Source organism: Miniopterus schreibersii, assembly GCF_964146895.1.
Source record: "Miniopterus schreibersii genome assembly, chromosome: 2".
NCBI lineage: Eukaryota > Metazoa > Chordata > Mammalia > Chiroptera > Miniopteridae > Miniopterus > Miniopterus schreibersii.
The window spans coordinates 11,013,815-11,039,211 of record NC_138102.1 but is presented as its reverse complement, the minus strand read 5'-3'; the positions used below and the strand labels follow the sequence as shown (position 1 = coordinate 11,039,211).

General features: G+C 37.3%; 1 protein-coding gene across 1 annotated transcript; it reads left to right on the top strand.

Annotated features, from left to right (window-relative positions):
- Nucleotides 1–2: 2 nt before the first annotated feature.
- Nucleotides 3–25,397, top strand: VPS37A (VPS37A subunit of ESCRT-I). The gene is made up of 12 exons (XM_081130245.1): nt 3–456; nt 9,876–9,950; nt 11,648–11,762; nt 12,366–12,466; nt 14,994–15,219; nt 16,643–16,713; nt 17,938–18,065; nt 18,146–18,204; nt 18,282–18,350; nt 21,955–22,098; nt 23,243–23,323; nt 25,141–25,397. Exons 1-11 carry the CDS (start codon nt 332–334, stop codon nt 23,321–23,323), a joined length of 1,194 nt encoding a protein of 397 aa, XP_080986371.1. The 5' UTR covers nt 3–331; the 3' UTR covers nt 25,141–25,397.

Here is a 25,397-nt window from a genome sequence, read left to right as displayed (position 1 = left end):
GCACGCCGAGGGGGCGGGGCACGCAGGGGCGGAAGTGGGGGTGGTAAAGGCCGGGAGGTGAGGCGGCCAGGCTGGCAGGTTCGGCGTCAGGGCCTGGGCGGTAGGGGGCCGGTCCGGTGCGCCGAGTGCCCCGTCCGGCCGCCCGCGGCCGTAGCATGCTCCCCAGGACGCGGGGACGCCCCGCCGGGCTCGCTTAGAGAAGACGCGGCCGCCCAGCCTTTGGGCCCCGGGCGTCCGTCCCGCTCCTCCGTCGCTGGAGAACCGCCGGGCTCGCGGCTGGGAGCAGCAGGCCGGAGCCGTCTAGGGCCTCGGGCCCGGGGTCCCGTGGAGGATGAGCTGGCTCTTCCCCCTGACCAAGAGCGCCGCCTCCTCCGCAGCCGGGTCCCCCGGTGGCCTCACCAGCCTCCAGCAGCAGAAGCAGCGCCTGATCGAGTCCCTCCGGAACTCCCACTCCAGGTGACTGGCCGCTCCCTCTCCGACCCGAGGGAAAAGCAGGGCGGCGGGGCGGGCTGGCACGAATCACCTTCTCCGCGCCGCAGGCCGACTCCCTGTCAGCTGCCTCTTCTTGATACCCCTCCCTTCGTCCTGGGTCTCCCTGCTTGCTCTCCCGTCTCGGACCCATGTTCAGGATTTTCCTGCGCCCCCCCCTTGCCCCACCCCTGCTCAGCTCTTCTAATTCTGACCTGCTCATCCCTCCTGACACATCGCTGCTGACTGTAAGCTGGCTCATTGTCTGTCCAATATCCCTTGTTTGCCCTCCTTCCTCACGACCCTTTCCCTTTGGCCACCTGATTGCTGCTGTGGCCAAATTGTTAAAGTACTGTGCTTGGCCAAAAAGAATTGTCAAGAGTTAATATCCAAGTTTCACAAAAAGTGGAAAATTTGGGGGAGGGGAGGAAGAACTGTTGCAATATCAAAGGAAAAGGAAGCCGAAGTTTTAGCAGTGAGTTCCCTGGGAGTGACATACTCAGTCCTCTTAAGTCTCTAATTTAAGGTTTCCCTTGTTCCAACAACCTCCCCTGTGTGGCAGCTACCAGTCTCTGTCCATTTCTCACTGCTATTCTTGCTCCCACACTCAGAAGTTGTCCTATATTCATCTTGGTTGTTCTGTTGTCTTCCTATGAGGTTTTCGTTTTCAGCCTGGTCAGGTTTGAAATATTTTGCAGTTTAAATGATTTCAGCTGTTTTTGCTGTACCCTGGTTTGCTCCTCCTTTTATATTGCAAATACCTGTGGCCTCTAATGGTTTTCAAAAATCAGTACTGCTTCTATATTTTTGTATGAATTATGCAACTATATTTACTTAACAGTGTCGCAGCATGTATCTTAATGTAAAGATGTTAACTTCGTTCAACCCTAACCTTTTTAAAGTAGACTTTTCATTAATTTTAAAAATAAGTGTTTTAAGGTAATAAAATTGAGTAACTCCTGTTGAACAAACTTAGGGGCCATTTTATCTTTAATAGTTTTTACCAAGCAAGTAAGTTATAGTGTAGAATGGTTTTAAATTAGATGGTTAAAAGAAAAATTCACAGCAAAATCCAATTGGCTAAAATGAGGCCTATTGCTGATTGAACTTCAGCTGTTTCTTGGTTCTTTGTCTCAATTGTTCTGCTTGTTCAGAACTTTCAAAAGGTGAAAATTCATGGCATTTAACTGGAAAGAGTGGCATGCTCTTTGATCTAGTGGTGGCTTTCTTTTTGGAAAATTAAGTTCATAGAGTTCTTAGAAGTCTTGTTCTAAATAGTGTTCTGTACTAGCCTGTAAAAGCTACTCTTACAAGATAATGCTTATAAAAATGTCTCATTTTTAACAAACAATAATAAAAGTTTGTCCCCTTAGAAAGTGTCACCGTGTAAGACTATGTACTAAACTAGTACTACTATTGCCAGAGTACTTTTTTAGATCCACACCTTTGGAATTAATTGCTTTTAAGCCTTTAGTATATCCTGTTAAATATTCTCACTGTTGACAAATTTTTATTTTTGGAGGTTGGAGTTGAATTTTTGAAATATTCCAAAGTCCCTTGTTCCTAAGGCTGGTAAATATGGGATGTGATTGATCTGAAATGTATTTATTTTTTTGGTCTCCCAAATAAGGAGAGATTCTAAAGCAGTAATGATTAATCTAAGGAGTTCTGGAGTTCGTTTAAGAGGATCAGTAAATACTCTGAGTCAAATGCAGAAAGGATCCATTTTATTTATTTTTTTTGAGCCAGAAATTATGGACATATAATTGGGCATGTGACATTGTCTACATATTTTGTAATGTTACAAACATTTAACTTTAAGTGCTCTTTATTTTTGTAAGTTCTGTTGTAAAAATACTTGAAGTTTTACTTTATTGAAATATTACACATTTATAAACTAAACTTGGATAATCAGGAGATAGATAAGTAGGTCATGCACTTCCGGTTTTCAAGGAATGGTATAATTCCAAAAAAACATGACATCTACCTATGTTAAATCTGCCCTTTTAACTGATGACATACATTTTAAAGCTAGCTAATAAAAATGATTTATCTGTGCAGTATACTACAAATTATACTTAAAAGATGTTTGTGTAGAGGATACTGTGATTCGTCATTCTGAAGGTGCACTGTGCAAAAGTTGCAATGTTTTGAATGGTATTTTAATGAATAATATAAAACTTCCTAAATTGTAAATATCAGTTCTGTTTATGCTGCCCACCTCCCTCATTTTTCATATCTATTCCTTTTCCAAATGTAAGGTCAACCGCTCTTCCTGACAGAGCATCTCACTTACTTTTTCTGCCCTCCCCCACCCCCCCTTCTCTCATTTACCTTCCAACTCTTAATCTTTTAACTCCTTATAATTCAAAAACTTTCATTTTAGGAGAGAGCCTGTTGTTTCCTTCCTTTTCTCTATGAATGTAAACGCCTTTTTTTGTTACCTTAAGGAATTCTTCCTCATCTCCCTCAGGCCTCTCCTAAAGGTTAGATGAGTTTTATGTGGATTTCCTCATCTCAGACTTACTGGTAATGCAGGGCAAATGGACGGAAAACTGTCATAGATGACAACATAAAGTGTTTAACCAGACCTTAATAACATGTTTGTCTGCCATGAAAGTGGAAACTGAAAGTTATGTTGACTAGGCTCAAGTAATATATCCAACTTTCTGAGTAACAGGTGTCACTATAATTCACGATAATCAATTTACCACCCAAAATTCCTGACTTTCTGGGCAGGAGTAGACTAGGTCTGTTGTTTGTTCTCCTTCGTAAAGAAGCTTTCTCTAAAGCGCATGTTTTGTTTCCCACCCAAATCCACTTCCCTTGACTTCTTCGAAGAACACCTGTTTTTATCTGGGTGCCCTGTCTGCAGGGCCACATACTTACTGGAGGCTGTGCTCTTTCAACCCCCGTAAGTAAAGGATGATTGTCTACGCCGATGATGATGGTTTCATTCCTCCTGCTAGTTATTGTGAAAGCAGGATTCTTAACCTACGCTTGGTCAGTGGCAGTTGGAGGAGAAGTCTGCTCGGGAGCTTTCATAACATTTTCTCAATAATAGAGATGTCTAAAAGGAAATGCCTCTTATGTTTTGGATATTGTTGTGTTACATGGGACACCTGGAACTGCTCAGATCGGGGAAGGAAGACAGGCTGACTGCAGAGTAGAAAGCTGGAATGTCTGTGATAATATTGTGATGCTGAATTAACCAATTCTGGAAACTTCCTGCCTCTGGACCTCTGCTGTATAAGATTAATAACTGTCTAAGCCACTTTCAGCCTGTTTTTTCAGTTACTTGTAGTTGAAAATGTTCCACGTGATACCCACTAGTCCTGATATTTAAAGATTCTTTAGAAGTAAAGCTGTTAAGTATTTCCCAGCATTGTACCTGCAATCAGAAAATATTAAAAACTCATGATCTTAACAGCTACCATCCTAACTATCTTGGCTTCTTCTCTCAATTAGCTTTATTATTTTATTTCCTTAGTTCTAAAACCACAACGATGTTATAAATGGTAACTATTATCTTTAATTAACTATGTAAACTCAAAGTTATAAAATAGTAATCCTTCATTACGTTTTGCTTAGGGATATGAGTTATCTCAAGTAAAGGACTTCTGATCATTTTAATAATCAGGTACATGGTAATTCTGGTGCTATTTTTATTTTATATTCAATAAGAAAATCTAATTTGGGAATTCTGCTTATCAGAATTGTTATTTTTACTCTGGTATGACTAATAGTGTTAATGAAAGAAGCTTTGTACCAGAAGTCCGGAGATACAGCTGTGTCATTAACTGGCAGTGCAAACTTGGATGTTCACAGAACCTTAATAGGCCTTAGGGCTGCTGAAGTGAGAGGACTGACTACCTTAATTCTTACTGTCCTACCAACTGTGAAAGTCTGTTGGTTCCTCAGGCTTCTTGATGTGAATATTCCATTCGAGATAAAATGAATCTGAGCAACATAAATGGAAGTAAGCAAAAATTGTTGACCTTAGGAAAAGCTGCTTGGCTTTAGGTAAATGAAAGCTTTGTAATCAAACTGTCATGGATTCCAGTTCTGGCTCTTAACATACACTATATACTAGCAGTATGACCTATTGGCAAGTTAACTCAACTTCGCTGAGCCTCCATCTGTAAAATTAGGAACTGCAGTTCCTCTCATACAGGATTGTTGATATTTAAGTAATATATATAATCATTTATTATTGTGTCTTGCACATAGTAAGCATATGACAAATGACATCCCTGTTTCCACTGCATAGAATCAGTGTGCCTGGAACCTTTGCCTCTTAGCCCTAACTTTTTTTTTTTTTTTTAAATATGTTTTTATTGACTTTTTAGAGAGAGAGGAAGGGAGAAGGGGGAGAGAGAGAAACATCGATGTGAGAGAGAAACATCAATTGGCTGTCTCCTGCACCCTCCCTATGGGTTATTAAGCCCAGAACCAAGACATGTGTCCTGACCTGGAATTAAAGATCTGGAACAACTCCCACATAGCAACATTAGCTTTGAGCTCAAGAGTAGCTGTTCCCTACTCTTCTCCATCTTACCAGTTTGCAGTCTCTCCCTGCTGTACTACAAGCAGCTGCCTTTATTCATGTACATTATCTAACAATTATAGGTGTTTGGAATTAAAGCTTCCTTATGGAAGGAAATCACCTTAACTTGTTGCAATAAAAAAATCCAGTGATCTGCTCTGCCCTAGCCTTTTGAAGCTACAGAAATCTACAAAATGTCAACATTTTGACTATAAATGGATGTTGAGCTCATAGTAAACTTTATAATTATGTATATCAAACAGTCTCATAATTAAGTGAATTTTAATTCAGTACATTAAATCATATAGTCTATTTATAACCAGAATTATAAAAGTTATAACCAGAATTATAAAAGTTATAATTCTGGATTATATGATGCAATAAAGCATGTTGCCATTTAAGAAAAAGTTTCCTAAATAGAATCGTAACAGCTCAAAAGCTATCTCTAGTTAATGTCCCCTTAGTAATTATCGGTCAGTACCTATCTCGAAAAAAGTTACCGCACAGGTGGTCATGTCTCCCTTGTTAGTTAAATCCAGCCACACCTACCTCTCCCTTCCTACCCATGAACTGTTAAACTGTCTCTACTCTGCTCACCTAAGCCAAAACCCTAGTCGTTCTGGTTCCACTCAGCCTTCCATCCCTGCTACTGCTGGGTTCTAACTATTCTCTCTGCCTCCCTTAATTTTCTCTCTTCTTCTCTTACTGTTTTTCTTCCACCGGGCTGCCAGAGTAATCTTTTTAAAATTCAAACTTGGCCATGTTATTCCTTTCAGTAGTTTCCTAAAGTGCAGCCTCCTCAGCTTAATGCCTGGTTTTCACAGAAGATGGTTATGTGACTGATGGAAAGGTGTCAGCAGACAAAGGGGATGTAAAGTTTCTTGAATGGCAAAGGATACAGAGACTATTAGAGACCCATGTTATTTGTAGCTGAAGCTTTTCTCGTGGTGTTTACTCTGTGTAGAGTGTCCATTTCTTTTCCCTGATTTTGCTTTCCTGAGTGTTCTAATTTGACTTTTATATGTAGTTCAGATATGATTATTTTCCTAGAAGACCCCACTGCTGCCAACGTTGGTATTCTCGGGTTCTCCAAGGTAGAAATTGAAAGGAAACCCCAGAGAAATTTCCAGACAGATTGTATTAAGCTTATGCTCAAGCACAAGGGAGGCAGCACAGAGGAAAGGAAGGTCCTCTGAACTGGCTCAGGGGCTGGCTCTGCTTGATTGCTTTCGTAAGCTGGGGACAAAGTGGGATTGCGCCAAAAGGTGGGCTTTTGGGAAAAGGCAGGCTTACAGAATTTTCCATTTTAGGTTCTGATGACTTCCTTTTCCAGCCACTTTCCTTGATAGCTATGTTCGCTCCTGTCCTGTGGCGGCAAGCTGGCTAACTGCTCATTACTGCCACCCTAGGAAGGTTATTTAGTGGTCCAACCTTGATCCCTGTGCATGTGGGTTAGTAATGTAAACAGGCATTTGAGAAGAGACCTAAAAGGAGTTACCTCTGTGTTTTTGAGTAGGGAGTGGAGGGGTGGTGACATTTTTGCATTCAGCTAATACCTGGTATTTTCCATTCCTGTGCCCAAGTCCCTTTGCTGTCTCACTACCACTCCTACCTCTGTTTGATTAGGTGTTTTCTTTGTACCTATAGCTCTTTGCACATCTCTGTCATTAGCCTATGTGTTCTACAGAACACTGTTAAAAAAATGTTGTGAAATACGTGGTCCGTGTTAAACAGATCTAGAAAACAAACAAAATCAAGCACTTTAGAATTTCTCACTTTAATATGCGTAAGTGCATCAGTATTCTCCAAGAAAAGGATCATTTTTATATCAGGTGTGTGTGTGAAAGCCAGTGCCATTTTCTTTTGTTCCTCTGAGGATTTTAATTTCACAAATTTATAGTTTTTGCTCAATTCTGTTTCCTTAAGTTTTTGTGTTTTGGGCCTGTTGAATTTGGTGCATGCCTTGCATGGTTTTGTTTTGTTCAGACCTTTCTGATGTGTTTGTTTCTGTATTTGAGATTCCTTGTTGACTTGTTTGTGGATACCTGTTTAACGTAGCCTGCCTCTGGTGATGAATGAAAAATAATGACTTGCCCCAGTATGGGGCACACTGAGAGTTGCCTTCCAGAAATGAGCTTCCTGAGGCACTGCCAGTCCTTGAGTTACCCAACATTGTGGGAAATGCATGATATCAGCATCTTGATCTTTTTAGTTACTTGACTATCTCTTCATGTCATGTGTCCCTTTAGAGCAAAGACCATACTATATCCATCTCTATATTTGTATTTCCTTGCATGATACTGCAAATATGGTAGTTATTTCAATTGAACCAAGTCTTATTAAATCGAAGTTTACACAAAATATGAAGTAGGAGATAAATACTGTTCTACTTAAACCACAACTAGTACCTCTTTTGCATTTCAGGCTACATTTGTTTATAGCTTTAGGGACTGTTAAAGAAATGAAGATTCCAGTTAACCACACATTTCTGACTAACAAAGTTACCTGTTTCATCTTTCTTTAGTCCCAGATTCAGAGCCACTGAGGTAAAATCATATTACTTCACTTGTCTCAGAAAACCTAGAAAATAAAATTATTAATGGGACATCGTTTAAATTTCCTCTTGTGGTGTGATTACAGTATTGCTTAAAATGGTGTGTGTGTGTGTGTGTGTATTTACATCTGAAGTAGTATTGCCTGTCAGCATAAAGATGTGGCTGTAAGAATGTTCATCAGAGCATGGTTAACAGTAGTATAAATTGGAAACAATCTAAATGTCTAAAAGTAGAGAATAGGTTAAACAATATACTAGAATATTATGCTGTCATTAATTGTGATGACAATGAATTGAGTATTTCTAACCAATGATTTCAGTAAAAATAACAAACTGTCTAAAAAAACAGTTAAAATATTAGTACTACAAGTTTTGGCAGGCTCCAACTTAGATATGTGTTCTAAATGCTTATTTAATAATAGCTAACATAATGAGTAATTTTTATGTATTATTACATAATTCTATGTATTATTACAACTCTTTTAGGGTAGATAGATGCTGGCAACATCCTCTTTTCCCATTTGAGAGATGTGGCTTAGACAGGTTAAGTAACTTGCCCACGATCACACAAGTAAATGGTGGTAGAGGATTTGAGGCCAGGAAGCCTAACTTAATAGGTCATGCAGTCAATCACGAAGATGCTCTACTTGGCATTGAACTGGTGGATGCTTTTGTGGCCAGTATTCCCTTGAAGCAGTGACACTTCAGGGTCCCAAGATAACATAGAGGAATAAAAAAAATTAATAAAAACTTTATTGATTACATGGTGTTCATACAGTTGAGGAGGCTGTCAGTAGCCTATTCCAAACCTGATCCCCAAAGAGGAACATTCGTAAAATTTTGTTAAGTCCTAATATTGAAAATCGTCTTGAGTTTCCGTATCTGTTTCTTCTCCTTGGTCATAGCCCTATTCCACGGATGTCAGAGGAGAAAGCTTATCAACATCTGTCATTTCTTCATAACTCTATCCCAGCACTTTTCAACCTTTCAAATTACCTAAGATTTACGCACCCTAGAAGCTAGATTTTTTATCAAAAGATCAGAAAATGTAGTAGTTCCAAAAATGAGGAAAATAGGTTTTCTAGATCTATTAGTTGAAGCAACCAAAACAACAAAAAGTAAATTATTATGTAAATGCTAGACCTCTTCCAAAGGTTTTCATGCTTGAAAAGTTTATGTCCATTTGATTATTAAGCTTTCTCCAAACCATAACTCAATACTACGTAACATTTTTCCCTTTGGAATATTATAAATGTTAGTTAGAATTCCAGGTGAGCCACCCAAAATTTGGTTGCTAAATTATAATTGTAATAATGTACGCCTGCAAAATAACAATAAATTAAAATTCTGAATGTAGAATGTTAAAGGATAGGGCCTTAGAATAGTTGGCAATTGTGTTTAGCCGCTAGTAACAAAGACTCCCAACATAGGGACTTACACAAAATAAAGGTTTGTTTTTCTCTCACATAAAGGGAAATTCACTTTAACGTTTTCATAGCCATCAAGGACCCGTGCTACTTCTGTCTCTTCAGTTCTCCCTAGTGCCCGCCTTCCATTCTCAGGGCCACTCAGGGTCCAATGTAGCTGTTTGAAGTCCAGCTATCTGGTCCAGGCGGGAGGGACAAATATCATCAGATCAGATTTTTTGTTCCCCTTTAAGATGCTTAAGATGCTTTCCTGGAAATTCTGCCCCACAACTTCAATTTTTCTGTATCTTACTGGCTGGCAATTAAGTCTATAGCAATAACCAGTTGCAAGAAAGGCTAGAACGTTGCTATTTAGAGTAAAATCAGGCTTCTGTTAGGAAGAAGGAGAGTATCTGTTTTTTGAAAACAACCAGCAGTCTCCATCATAAGACTGTAGGAGACTTCTCATCCAAACTTTTAAGTTTAAGTTTAAATACATCTGGTGAGTGGCAGAGGTGTAGTCAGAACCCAGATGTTGTGCTGATCTGTATTAACTAGAGGGCTCACAATTGCTTCTACTAGTGATGAATTAGGTAAAGTGAGAGTAAGTCAGTCTAGCATTATTATAAGAGTTATTCTTTCCCTCTTTACCTCAGCATCTATCCCCTCCACACATGCGCACTCTCACACACTTGGATATTTCAGAATATTATTGCCTCTTATTTGATAAACCTTTCTATGATCATTTTCCCCTCAAGATACAGGTTATATTGGACATCTAGATTCTGTGATTAAAACTAAAAATAATTTTAGTAGGCTCTAAAAGCATTTAACATTTGTCTTTAATATTAATGGTTTTATAACTTCAGGTACATTTTTTCTCTCAAATTTTTTCCTACAGTATAGCTGAAATACAGAAAGATGTGGAATACAGGTTGCCATTCACCGTAAACAACCTGACAATTAACATGAATATGTGAGTAGAATTGTATCCTGTTTTTCGATGTAATAAGAGTAAAAAAAAAAGTAATTTTATTATTTTGTTTCTTAGTTGTTTTTAGAAGAAAACTGTTTAAAGTGAACTTACTTTAAATAGGTATTCTCCTTCCAGTAACCATAATTTATCAAAGTTACACAATTTTGTGAAATGAGCGTTTTTAAAAGACATCATTGTAATGTATATTGCTGTAAGAAAGAAGTATAAAAGAGGAAATGCAATAAAAGATATAATAACCATTAATACTGTAGTCAGTTTCATTGATTTGCACTAAAGCCTGAGCTGGAGGCGGCCGAAAGGAGAATGATCCGAACCATCAAGGGGATCCCGCATGGCAGGCCGTGCGAGGTGTATTCACCTTTACAGAAAAATGAAGTTAAAATACACTACTTTTCAGAAACACGCTACATCAGCCAGAAAGTTCAGGCTGAATTTGACTTGATTGTTTTTAAAGGGAAAAAAATCCCTAAAAGTTAAAATAATTATGAGGTTAAGTTAAAAAGAGGAAAGTTGGACAAAGTGACTCCTGAAGTATTCATTTAACCTCAAGTGCAATTATTAGTCTTTGGTCTGAAAGAATTAAGTTCTTGAGTTCTTACCTCAGATTGCATTAAGTGGCTGGCTTCTAGAGCCAGTGTTTGGGTGAGTCCTGACAGTAGCAAATTGGGGCAAATTATAGACACATAAGTAGTGATAGCATAGTCAGAATACAAACCCAGATTGGCCACTTGTTGCCTTTTTTACCAAACTAGTTTAACATCTTCAACTATATAAACTAAGTAGTTTTATTTCTCTTCAAATGTTCTATGTACAGCTAAGTAGGAGAAGCCAACAAGGACCCAGTTTTCTTATTGATATTGCTGCCAACAAATAGTTTTCTGAACCAACATGGGAACAGAGAGGCAATTTAAAGGGACATACTCTTCTGAGTTTCAGAGGAGATTTGGAAAACATAGTTTCATATCCAGTAAAATCCCATTTTTTAAGACTTCACTCCATAATCTTAAATTTGTAATACAAAAAAGTTAAGGTTTTCCTTTTTTGTATTGAGAATTTACTGTTTTTTATTTAAAACCATGTGATTGACCTCAAAATTGGGAGAGATGTGTTAATGGGGATATTTAGAAAAGAGCCAGAGAACCAAGGCATTATGGCAGCTTTAATATTTCTAGTACTTTCCATTTTTTGCCACTTCTTAAAATTCAGTAGATAGTGAAATAATTCTTGGCAGCATTTCAAAAGTAGGAAAACCACATGCAAAAATATTATATGGCCAGACTTGTGGTCCAATAAATAACAAGGCTGGGTTAGTATGGCTCACCTGTTACAAATGCCTGATCTTATTTTTACCTGAGAGTTGTGTAGCTTGGTATATTGTGTCTGAAAACAATTAGTTGGTATGGTGTGAATATTCTGTAATTCACGGTACCCATATTCCACATTATGAAGGTTTTACTGTATGGAATTACTTAATAGTTGTATTGCCAAAGTGTATCCTTTATTATGTTTTCAGTCATCTCAACAACAATAATAGAGCACTTATTACTGAATAATTAATCCAAATGAAAGTATGAAAATTTAATTTGCTTTAAACTAACTTTGTTTTAGGATTACTACTATGTAATGTAACATTTGTTGTCTTTGTTTTTGTTTTTCATCTGTTCTACCTTTACCAGATTGCTCCCTCCACAGTTTCCTCAGGAAAAACCAGTGATCAGTGTTTATCCACCAATACGACATCATTTAATGGATAAACAAGGAGTATATGTTACCTCTCCATTAGTAAACAATGTATGTTTATGGTATATTTATTTCAGAATAATATAACAGGTGTATTACTTTTCTACTAAATATTTTAGAAATCTAAAATGCACTTAAAATTTCATTTTAGAATCAGTAATTTTCAAAAATTTTCACTGTCTATGATAGTGCTGATTCAAAGGTTGTTTTTCAGTGGCGGGACCTGTTGATGTTAGAATTTTGGTTCATAGTAGATATTTCATAGTTGTTAGGAAGCAGTAAAATTCACATATGCCTTAAAGTTCTCAGGATACATACATGATCAATTAACATGAAGGACTGTAACTTAATGCACTCTCAGTATTTACCTTTGAACCTTCCAATCATTATAAATAGTGAAGTGTGGAAATATTTCAGCTTCATCATTGATAAATAGACTTTTAACTTAATTTATGGTATTGATTCTATTAGAAAAATAGTAAGTTGTGGATTGCTAATTGGTTATTTGATACACGATATCCTTTGCTTTTCATTTAATTCTTGACTTGCAGAAGTGGATTTAATATTAAGTTTTTGAGTGAAGTTATCCTAATGAGAACCTATAATCTTTTTCTGAAAGTGATTTTAATCATTCTATATTACTGTTATTTTCAGTTTACAATGCACTCAGATCTTGGAAAAATTATTCAGAGTCTGTTGGATGAGTTTTGGAAGAATCCTCCAGTTTTAGCTCCTACTTCAGCAGCATTTCCATAGTAAGTATATTTATAACAAAAATGTATATATTTATTTTAATCAAAGTAATCAAAATAGTTTAAAAATTCAGATGAATGCTAAAGAACACTCCTGTTTTTACACCCCCATCTTCATAAAAATATATTCATACTTTTTCAGGAGCAACTGTTTTCTTTTAGCTGCTTCTCTGTCATCTTTTTTAAAAAATTTTATTTGTTGATTTTAGGTGTGGGGGGAAGAGAGGGAGAAAGAGAGAGAGGGAACATTGATTTGTTGTTCCACTACTACATACCTACTGCTGTCTCTTTATCCTGTCATTTTAGATATTATTTATTGAACCCCCCATTATGATTAATGAGGATTTTAGTTCTCTTTTATAAATCTTTCCCTCATCCTCTCAGTGAAATTATGTCATGATTTTTACTTAAATTCATGTTTAGTGTTTTTATTACTTTGACTCTCTACAAATTCACTGTCTCTGAACCAAGTCCTTTATCATAATTACATTTCCCTGTTACAACTTTTTGTGTTTTTTCTGACGTTAATTACTTCGAATTTTTCATTGGTTTTCTTAGGTCTCTTTAGTTTTCTTGCTAACAGTCTTTTTGAAGCCCTGCAATCTTTTACACTCTCCTGAGGTGAGGGTACATCTGGCTTTTACAAACTCTGATTCATCCCGAAGCCACTCCCATGTTTTAGATTCTTTTTGGTCATAGCAGCATTCCTCTTCCAGGTGTTAAAATCCTTTCTGGTTACTAAGGCTTCATAACAAATTATCCACAAAATTATTGCACAAAACAATTAACACACTTAATGTGCTCCCTAATCTTCAATTCCAGAATGGTTCATTAGCGAGAGCTCTTGTCTGCTCTGCTCATCATAAGTGGGCTTTTCTGAGGAGCCTTCCTGGGGGTGTCAGCTGGTATACTAGATGTGACCTCTATGTGTTGGGCTTCCTCACAACATAATGGCTGGTTTTCTAGCATGAACATCCTGAGAGAGAGCTATGCAAAAGCCATAATGACTTAGTTGCTGAAGTCCTTCACTTCTGCTACGTTTGATTGATTGAGGCAATTGCAAAGTCTTGACCAGATTCAAGGGAAGGAAAATAGGCTTTTCCTCCTGAGAGTGGAGTGGCATGGTTCTGGAAGAGCATATAGGGCCAGAAATAATCCTGTGAACATTTTGGTAAAATAAAACATGGATGCTTGGAAGATAAATTTTGAGTCAATTTGAAAATCTGCAAATGCCTTTAATATACCCTCACTCTTAATAATTGGTACAGTTCAGATTCTAAGTTGAAGTGGATTTTCAACTTTGAAGGCATTCCTCTGTGTCCGTAAATACGCTATTGGTGCTAAGATGTCCAATGCCGTTTTGATTTCGCTATTGGTGCTAAGATGTCCAGTGCCATTTTGATTTCTGATCTTTGTAACTTTTTTTATCTTTGATATTCTGAAACTGCATAATGATACAACTTCTTGTTGCTTTTTTTCTCTTTCCAGAATATTTCTTGATTTTATTGCCCTGTTCTTCTGTTTAACTTTAAAGAACTCTTTCTTGTTCACAAGTCAAGTGGCACGTTCGACAGTGCTTGGACATCTGCTTAACCAGGTTGTCAGGTTCCTTAGCTGCATCAGCCCCAGCCTTCATCTTTGCCTCTTGTGTCTATGTCCTGGAGTCATGAGCCTCACTGATATTCTTTATCTCAAAACTGTATTTTCTGCCCTGGTCAGTGTGGCTGAGTTGGCTGGAGTGTCATTCTGTACACCAGAGGGTCACGGATTTGATTCCTGGTCAAGGCACATGCTCCATTTGCAGGTTCAATCCCCAGTCAGGATGCGTATAGGAAGCAACCAGTCGATGTTTCTTTCTCTCATCAATGTTTCTCTCTCCCTCTCCCTTCCTCTATCTCTATCTCTAAAATCAATAAAAATATATGCTCAGATGGGGATTCAAAAAAATTAAAAAACAAAAACCTTTTTCTGTCTTCTCTCAGGATAGGGCTAGATATGAACTCATTCACCTTATCTGAAAACAGAAGTTCTCATTTCATATAAGTTCTATGATAAAGTGCACATTACTAAACAGCAAGTTTGATGCATCTCCTAGATTATTTTATAGGTTGTACAGACTATTTTTAGCAACTCTTCTATACATTTAGTTTTTCCTTAAAATTTTCTAGAAAATTAGACTTGACTTTAAATCATATTTTGTCAAATACAGTGAAAGTTTAAATTTTCTGGATTAAATGTTACCATTCTCTCTGTGAAAATACTGATTGATGCCAGTGGAATGCTCAGAACTCATATATTGCCTGTTTATTTACTTCTGCTGACAAGTTGAATTGTGTGTTTTCTGAAACATTTTTCTTTTTCATGGAAACCAAAATTTTCTTTTTTGGGGGTTCATGTTTTATCAATTTATATAATACTTAATTCAGTTACATAACTAGTGTCACCTGCCTTAAATGGATTCCATCTATAACATAGGACCATTTTAGAAATTACCCCTAAATTCTAATCTAATGTTTCTCTTTCTCTTTAGCCTATACAGTAGCCCAGGTGGAATGCCTCCTTATGCTTCTCAGGGTTTTCCATTTCTCCCTCCATATCCCTCACAAGAAGCTAATAGGACTATCAGTTCTTTATCTGTTGCTGACACTGTTTCTTCATCAACGACAAGTTATACAGCAGCCAAACCCGCTGCCCCCTCATTTGGCATCCTTTCAAATCTGCCATTACCTGTTCCCACAACAGACACTTCAACACAGGTTGGTATCTTCAGTTATCTATATTTCATATGTTTGAAATGAATTTAACTAACAAACACTTACTGTGTATCTCCTTGTGCCACTAAGTTAAGTTAGGAACAGATGATAAAAAGATTAAATCACATTTTCAACTCAATTACCAAACTCAGCCAGGTCACCAACATTAATATAATCAAATTAATTGTAAATTAGGAATTTCCAGTAGAGTGGAAGACATAGTCTAGAGTTACGGTGAAGACACAGCTGAGGGAATGGTCAGTGGTCCCAGCGCCCGAGGCAGAACTAGAAGGAAATCATGGTTCTGTTCTTTCTCTACTTTTTACTTAAGTGCCTCCAGCCCTGCCCGATACAGATAGTAGGTGCTCAGTTAAAGGAGGAAGATGAATGAGTGAGCGAATTTATGCTCGAGGCCAGATTTTGATACATGGTAATGAATTTGCCAGGATGACAAGTGGTTATAAAGCACTCTGTGAGGAGGCAGCTGCATTAAGAGGCATGGAGGCATGCTGGGTGGTGTGTTTGTGAAGCTGCCTGTGAAAGATCTCTCTGGCTGTCATATAGGACTCAGGCAGAGGCACTAGGAGTGATGGCCTAGGGGAAGCAGATTATGGAGGGTCTGCCATAGCATACTAAGGGCTTCAAGTGTCCCATTGATTTAAAAAATCGTGTGTTCCTTAATTAAGCTGATAACTTGCCATGTGGGATATTACTGGGGTAGAGACTAATGCTTGTGCATAAAACATATAAAGGGGTTTAGAACCTTCATTTTTAACCCTAAGTAATACTCAAATATTATAAAACCTTTTATATACAGCTTCTCTAGTTTTACTCTTTGTAATCATTTAAAATATAGACCCAAGTGGACTTTATTTTCCAAAATTTCATCATTATATTAATGAATATTATGAATAAACTATAATTAGTATAAACAAAATTACAAGAGAACTTCTCATGACTCTTCAATTTTAAAAAGTCATCTAATATTCAGACGATGTATACTCTATTACTTATCTACCCTGCCGTCTCATTGAACTTAATTATGTAACTCTTCAGACTTTTGTCAACTTATTAATGTTCTCCTATACTTAATTCCTTTCATTTGAGGCGAATGTATTCATATATCTCAATGAAATCCACAGATAATTTTCTATACTTGTCACAGATATACTTAGATTTATTTTACAGCCTGTAGTTGCCCAAGGAAGAGAGCTAACAAGATACTCACATGACCCCCCCACCCCCCACCGCTCCCCCATCCCCTGCCAAAAAGACACCCAGTAACCCTGTATCTATAAAGGCACACTGAAGAGACATAGTCAAGAGAGCAGGGAGAGTAAGGAAAGTGCAAAGATGAAGATGAGATGATGAATACAGGAGCAGTCAAGAAGATGGCTGCAATTTAACACCATTTTGCACTCTTTAGATAAGCCAAAGTGATTTGGGTTACAAGATGCCAGATGTCCCTGATGAATTTCCAGAACTCTCAGAACTAAGGTAAAAAACTCAGAAAATAACATTGATATTTGTTGTCTGTTTTATTTGTAAATATGAACCAGGTCCTCATTGTTATATCCATATTAAACAAAATATTTTTTAAATCCTTAGTATTTCTAAGTTGTACTTTCTTTGGGAAATCAAACTGTTGGAGGGGTGCTCAGAGCAGTTGGCAGAAGACAGAGCATGCAGTAATGGAAGCCTAGGGAAGAGATAGTCTCAAAATAAACAAGAGAAGACTTCCAAAGGAGGCGAAATCTAAGAAAACAATGCCTGACTTAATAGGAGTTTGCTGATGAAGGTCGCTGGAATTGTTTCTTAGGACCTTTTTTATGGACTAGGAGTCATTATGTTGGCAGTTTATTTGCAGTTTGAAGATTGTGGTTTTAATGGAAGACTCTCAATTAAATTGATATAAATTCTCTGCAACCTTGGTTTTTTTATGCTGTGCCTGGTAGGAACTCAGTAAATGTTTGTTGGACTCATTCATTCAATTACTTGTTTATCTATTTAAAAAATATTTACTAAATGTCAAAAAATACCAATACCAATATTATTACTGTGAATACTGAATGCAGGTAAGGTTTAGTTTGTTTTTGTTTTTACACTACTTTTGTCCTTAGGATATACCACACCAGAGGTGTACAGCCAAATACTATTTTTAAAAGTCTCTTCAAATAATATTTTTCTGGATGATTATGTAACTTAGAAAAAAGTTTACTTTGAATCTGACACAACTTTTTTCTTCAACATTGCATTTTGTTTTTTAACATACATTGCTATTGTATGGATCTGTAGTCAAAACTAAAAGATATGTTCAGAAAGGTTTAGATCCTCTCCCTATCCAGTTGCCTCTTTCACCCTATGGATATTGAGTTTTGATTTGGTTTAGCTTATGCTTATACACATGCATTTACATTTCTTTTATTGTGACAGCCACATACCTATTAGCTAAATAGGCACAGAGGTTAAAATTGGGAGGTGGTTATGGGTGTTCAAGCATCCTAGTCTTCATAGTCCTACAGTGATTTGACAGTACATTCAGACTATTTTATGGTCCATGTCGTTGATGTTTTATTTGTTTAAATTTGTTATAATTTGCCATGTGTGTGTTTCAAAAATTTAGAACCCTATCAGCTGAATAAAAGTGAAAAGTGTGAATATTTGTCATAATGGAGCAAATCTAGATTACTGATGTTCATTAACACATTCTTCTGTTTCTAGTGTGTCACAACTTACAGATATGAACGAACAAGAGGAGATATTGTTAGAGCAGTTTCTCACTTTGCCTCAACTCAAACAAATTATTACTGACAAGGACGACTTAGTAAAAAGTATTGAGGAGCTAGCAAGTATGTCTTCCCTTACTTCTTAAGTTTCTGAAGAAAAATGTGATCTTTACATAGAAATAAACGAGAAATTTATCTTACAGGAAAAAATCTGCTTTTGGAGCCCAGCTTGGAAGCCAAAAGGCAAACTGTTTTAGATAAGGTGAGTTAGTGCTCATTTTGAATAAATCCACATAATTTACATATAGAAGAAAACAGCATTTTTATTTTCTCTTTTAGTATGAATTACTTATACAAATGAAGTCTGCTTTTGAAAAGAAGATGCAAAGGCAGCATGAGCTTAGTGAGGTAAGATGGCCTAGCTCGTCTCCTTTACCTCAGGAGTTTTTAATCTTAATGTGTATCCACCACGTTCTTCCCTTGTTTTCATCGGAAGGCGTTGATTAGGTGTGTGATTTTACAGGCCTGATACCTTTAAATGCTGATGAACAACCCTCAGTTACTCTGCATTATAAGTCATTTGTGCTCATGCAAGAGCATATTTGGTTCCAAAACAGGAAAATAACCCCATAAATAAATCTTCTGGGAAAGTTGTTATAAAGCCAGTTTAACTCTTGTAATAAAATCTACTAAGAAAAACTTTAACTTTAGACTCCCTTGTAGTTTTCTGTATAGACACCTTAAATGAAAAGTGAGCAAAAACAGAAAAATATGTAAGAGTATAAAGTATAATTCATCACAAATAATAAATCTTATGTTAGAAATCTGGTTATATGAAAAACCAAAAACATTTTGTAAAAGTCAATTTTTTTGAAAAAATAAATCTCTAAAAATAAAGGAATAGAGGACATAACCTTTATATCTCATATCAGTAACTAACATCATAATTAACTATTGTATTTCCTTTAAAATCAATAATTCTGGAAAGTAAAGCCAATATAAAACAACAGCAAAAAAAATTATGGGTAAAGAGAGTATAAATTCATAATAGATTTCCTATGTGGCCATTCTTTAGAAAAAAAAAAAAAAATAGCTAACATTGAGCATTTATTATGTGTTTTGCATTGCACTAAGCTATTGACATATACTGCCCATTATTCCTCCAAGTCCTCTGAGGTAGGTATTATTACTATTTTTCTGTTTTACAGATAAACTGAGGTACAAGGATAATAAATAACTTCCCTGACTCTTATAAATAGAAAGGGTCAGAGTCAGGAGTCAAACATAAGTAGTTGTTCCTCACTCTTAACCCCAAAATCTGACAGAACAAACTGCAATACTCTTAGGTGCACATTAGAGCTTAGTAGATGCTGAAGAAGCTTTTCACAGTAATCAACATCATTCCTTGTACAAACTCTTAGTAAACTAAGATAGAAATTAATTCCTTAAATTGATTTAAAAAATACTGGAAATCAGCATGTGTAATGACTAAACATTCCCAAGGTCCCATTAATATTAGGAATGAGACAGTGATGCCCCAGTTTCACTACTGTTTAACATTATTTGTGGAGGTCTGGCCACTGCAGCAAGGCAAGAAAAAGAAAAGGTATCATGTAAAAGAACAGATGAAACAGTTGTTTACAAAAAACAAGCAAAAATCCTAGCATATTGAATCCTAGCAAATAGATTCCAGCAGCTGCCAGTTCAAAATGAAATAGAGAAAAACACTCATTTATAATAGCAACAAAACTGAAAAATACTTAGAACTGAACCCAGTGAAGTAAGTTAGGAAACTTGACTGAATAGCATAAAGAAAGACTTGAGTAAATGGAACAAAATAATACTCATGGACTGAAAGATTTAGTATTATAAAGATTTCATTCTTTCCAAAGTAACTTAAAAATTTAATATACTTCAGTCAAAATCTCAAGAGTATTTTTTTTTTTTTAATTTTGACAGATTTATTCTTAAGTTCTTTTGAAACCCTAAATGGGTAAAAGTGGTCAGAAGAGCTTGAACAAAAGGAAACAATGAGGACCACCTCCCTTTCTCAGTATCAAAATATGCTGTAAAACTGCATTATTTAAACAATAGAGTAATTTCATAGGAAGAGAAGAATAGTTTTATGGAATAGACTGTGCAGTTCAAAAACAGACTTGTGTGTATATGAGTAATTAGAAACAATTGAGGATTTAATGAATATAATTGGCAGTCCATTTAGGAAAAAGATCCCTGTATCATACCAGCACAGTAAGATACTCTAGAGTATTTAAGTGGAAACCATAAAATAATGAGCAGCAACTATCTCCTAGGTGGTTTGTTTGTTTTTTAAGATTTTGTAAGGAAAATCCTTTCTAAGCATGATATAACAGGCAGGAGCATAACAGAAAAAATGATACATTTAAAAGTTACATAAATGTAAAACTTTCATATATTGATCATAAAATCAAAACTGAAGGGAGCAAATATGTCAAGCACATGTGACCCTTCACTGCCGGTAGTCCGTAAAGAGCCCTTACAGATAGGCAAAGGAAAGAATAGGAAACCCACAGGAGGAAAAACATAAATGCTCCATAAATATTTTGATCTAACGGAATCTGCCCTCTGGACCACTTATATAAGAAGTGCTTGAAGTGATTCTTGAAATGCTTTTTAAAAAAAATAACCTTGGTTCCTCAGCTCTTCTCTAGGTGTGCTCACTTAGAATCTCTGTACATGATGAATCTTCTACACTCGAAAGTGTGGAAACCACTTCACTAGACTACTGGTGCCATGAGTCCAGGAGCCTGTCCTGTTTTATTCCCCCAGTACACCCATTACTTGGTCCAGTGCTTGTCACATAGTAGGTACTCCATAAATATGCACTGGATAAGTAAATGGAAGCATTTGAAAAGATTCTCAGCTTTCTCATGATAAGCAAAGTTATATCATCTTTGTGAGCCAAACTTGTAAAGATAGGTAACCTTGGTTGGCAAGAGTGATAAGAAAATGGTGCCTTCCTGTACATTCCTGTGGGTGATGCTTAATGACTTACCACCTCACACCCACTAGGATGACTGTTATTAAAAATAGCTTTAGTTCCTTCATTTAGTCCTTGGATCCATTTTGAGTTAATTTTGCATGAGGTAAGGTAAGGATAAGGGTTCATTCATTTCTCCAGTTTACCAACACCAGTAGTTGAAGACTGTCCTTTCCCCACTGAATGGTCTTGGCACACATGTTGAAAGTATTTGGCCATATACGGGAAGGTGTGTTTCTGGGCTCTCTGTTGCTCTGATCTATATGTCTCCTCTTGGCCAGTACCACACTGTTTTGATTATGTAGCCTTTTAGTTTTGAAATCAGGAAGTATGGATCCTCCAACTTTGTTCATTTTCAAGATTGTTTTGTCTATTTGGGGGTCTCTTGAGATTACATATGAATTTTAGCAGAAATTTTTCAATTTCTGCAAAAAACACCGTGAAGATTTTGATAGGGATTACATTAAAATTCTAGATCACTTTGGGTAGTTTATTGTCTTCTTAACAATAGTAAGCCTTCCCATTCATGAACACAGAATGTCTTTCTACTTTTTTATGTCATCTTATCTTCCGTTTCTTTCAGCAGTGTTCTATAGTTTCCATTGTACAAGCCCTTCAGCGCTTTGATTAAATTTAATCCCATCCCTTTTGTCATGTTTTGTTCACTAGAAGTGAGTTGCTACGTCCAGCCCACGTGGACGGGGAGGAGGATTACACAAGGGCAGGAATGCCAGGAGTTGGGGTGCACTGGGGATCATCTTAGAGGGTGCCGCCGCAGCGATCCTATTGCTGACTCCAAGAGAGGAGAATGACTTGCCCAGTTTCTCTCACTAAAGAGCTGGCAGCCAGTGGATTGGTTGAGGACCTGGTCGTAGCAGGTTTCCTCAGGAAGAGCCTTCGTAAGGCTGTAACGAATTGTTTCTCCCAAGCTCTGTCTCTAAGACGGTTTTCTGATCCTTGTAAACTAACATAGTACTTGATTTTCTTTTTCAGAGCTGTAGTGCGAGTGCCCTACAGGCAAGATTAAAAGTAGCTGCACATGAAGCTGAGGAGGAGTCTGATAATATTGCTGAAGATTTCTTGGAGGGAAAAACTGAAATAGATGATTTTCTCAGTAGCTTCATGGAAAAAAGAACAGTAAGTAAATACTCTTCGGTTGAGGACAAGTTATAGTGTAATACCAAATTAAGTAGATTCATGAGCAAAAAACTGTTAGCACATTATTGAACTGGGGTTTGAGTGCCCTGAAAGGAAACCGAAGAGCCTCTGTTGAGAATGATATTAACATCGTCCTGTCACTTTAAACCTGCTTGTTGTGAGGGGACACAGGCAAGTCAAATAACTGTTCTTTTCAGAACTCATAGCGGTGTGTCATTCTGTGGTAAATATTTTTTAAATATTATTAAGAACATTCCAGAATAGTTTGTTTGTTATTTCCATTATATTTAAAGAAAAATTTAAAGAGCCTGCTTTGCCCTTTGATGGAGTCCCATATATTTACCTAATTTCTCTGAAACATCACATTTTAAAAAATAACCTTTTGTTACTAAACTTTGTAAAATGTGCTCTATACACACGCAGACACACACGTGTGTGTGTATGTATATGTATACATATGCCTGTTCTGTTAAGGAAGGTGAGTCAGGTTTTATCCCCATTTTCCATGTGAGAAAATTGAAGTTCAGGGACATTAACAACTATGGCTATAGCATTAGTAAGGCACTGATTTTTTCACCTGTTGTTCTTTGGTACTATATAACTTGAAGTTTTTATTTGTTAACCTTCCTGGTTAACAATGGTAGGGTTTTCATATTTTTAAAACAGATATTTGATACTACATAATCAGAACTGATATAAAGCATTAGTTTGTTTTACATTCTGGAAGTTTATAGGTAAAGGTTATCTGCCAAACAAAATTAATGTTTTTAAAAAATATGTTTTTACTGGTTTTAGAGAGAGAGGAAGGGAGAGGGGGGAGAGAGAGAAACATCAGTCGGCTGCCCCCTGCACACCCCTTACTGAGGATCAAGCCCACACCCTGGGCATGCGCCCTTGCTGGAATCGAACCAGTTACCTCAGTGCATGGACCAGGCCCAACCAACTGAGCCACACTGGCCAGCGCCAAAATTAATCTTTCATTCTTAAATTCTGAACTGCCTTAAACATTCAAAACAATTGTCAGCAGGTTAAAAGAATCCTACTTAGAATTCCATCATAATGTAGGAAGTAGCAGGCACACTGTTGGAGAAGTAACTGGTATTTTAAATGTTTTATTTTCTAGATTTGCCACTGTAGAAGAGCCAAGGAAGAGAAACTTCAGCAGGTGATAGCGATGCACAGCCAGTTTCATGCTCCACTATAGGTAAGTGTATTCCAGAAGGTTTGTGTCTCAGGCTATTGCTTGGCTCTTCTTTCATTGATGTGTGCTTACCACTGCCTGTTCAGCCAGCTTTAAGCCAGATACTGTCATCATAGTTCTTCTGCTATGTCACATATAGAATATTTTGCATTATATATTAAGCATAATGTTATATACATAAGCATATATCTGGTAGAAATCTGGATATTTTCTCAGTATGATGTTGGCTTAAATGAAATTTTTCAAGATCGGATAACTAATTATGTATCGTAAACTATATTCGTTCCTTTCTCTCAGCTGGTGTGTGGAGCATACCATGTCCTCATTAGTCTCCTTTGTCATTTCTTCCTTTGAAGTGAACGTCTGGTCTGTCTCCATCCCATCTCACACCAGGATTATTCCAGTAATATTTGAGCCAGTCCCCACTAGGGTTTCTCCTTCCTGCACAGGACCAACAGACTAATTTTCCTAAAATAGCACTTCATGATATAATCTCTCTGCTCTAAAGCCTGTGATGGGCCCCTAGTAATGACAGTATCAATGCCAAGTTTCTCTCTCTGGTTTTAAGCCTTTTGTCATCTGCCACTTGTAAGAGATTATTTATTTTAATTTTCCATCTTCCCCTGTTGCCTCACGTGTCATGTTCTTCTGTCTACACCATGTCTTTGTTCAGGCTTTTACTTGATCTCAGGACACCCTTTTCCTTTCCATCTGTCTTGACAGGGAACGTTTTGATTGTAAGAACTAATTATCACCCCAACAAGTCAAAAGCTGTGTTACTGGATAGTGCTGGGATTCATCATAGAGCCAAATACAAGTACAGCTCAGTCATCTGAGTGAAAGCACGACTAGAGGCCACAATAACCAAAGCAGCTCCTCTTTCTCACACCCATCCCATCACGCTTTCTCCATTCTGCGGCTCTGTTCTTTTCTCTCACTCCCTTGTGCTTTCTCCCTTGCTCTTCAGCGAGCCTTTCTTTGCTGTGCTTGCAGTGCTTCAGCCATTGCTTCCCACAAGCCCAATCTTATCAACAGTTCAGGCAGCCAGTGGAGACTGACCAGAGTCTCACTACAAACCGCTGGGAAAGAGACTGGCCAGGATGGGTGGTGTCCATCCTGACCTCGGCAGTTTGGCTTAGAGATTGGTGTCATGTGGTCCTCTGCCCACTCAACTCCTTTGAAGGAGTGGACTTTGAGAAGAGAACATTGGAGGGTCCCTAAAAGAGGGAGCAGGCTGCAGGGAAGGAACTAACAGGCATTTCTGATCTCCAGTTCATCTGCCCCTTCAGTCTAGTTGTGTTTAAGATTATGGCCAACATTGAATTGTTTTACATATTATTTTACAAATCATATTGTCAATCCCTGAGGATAAGGGTTGATTTTTTTTTTTTTAAGGCTTTTTACTGATTTTTTAAAGACAGGGAAAGGGAGCAGGAGAGAGAAAAAAACATTGATAATGAAAGCGAAACATCAATTGGCTGCTCCTGCATGCCCCCTACCAGGGATTGAGCCCACAACCCGGACATGTGCCCTGACCAGGAATGGAACCAGCAACCTTTTGGTGCATGGGACAACACCCAACCAACTGAGTCACATGGGCCCCAGGGCAAGGGTTGATTTTTAATATCAAGTGTGCCTTTCTCAGAGCTTGAGAAGAAAACGGGCACTGAGTGATTGCTTATTTATATGAACATGCTAGAATCCTTTCCCCGCCTCTTTCCCTTGTGGTCAAGTTATCTTTTTCTAGGTAAATCTTAATGGAAAGAAAATGTAAAAGGATGAAAATTTCTTAGGTTTTTTAAATTTTCTTTTCTTTCTAGATTTTCCTGAAAACATGAACTGCCATGAGAGGAATGGGACACATAACTAAGCACATTTATATTTATGACATGCAAATTGGCACTTCATCACAGCAGCTGACTTCACAGAAGTACTTTGTAGATTGTATACAGAACTGAGACTGATTTTGTACACATCAGAATGATTGCTATGATCTTGACTTTGAGAAAATTTTCTGCGCTATTTGCACTAAAAATGTTTATTTATTATTGATAAATCCTATCATATTTAAGTTCCA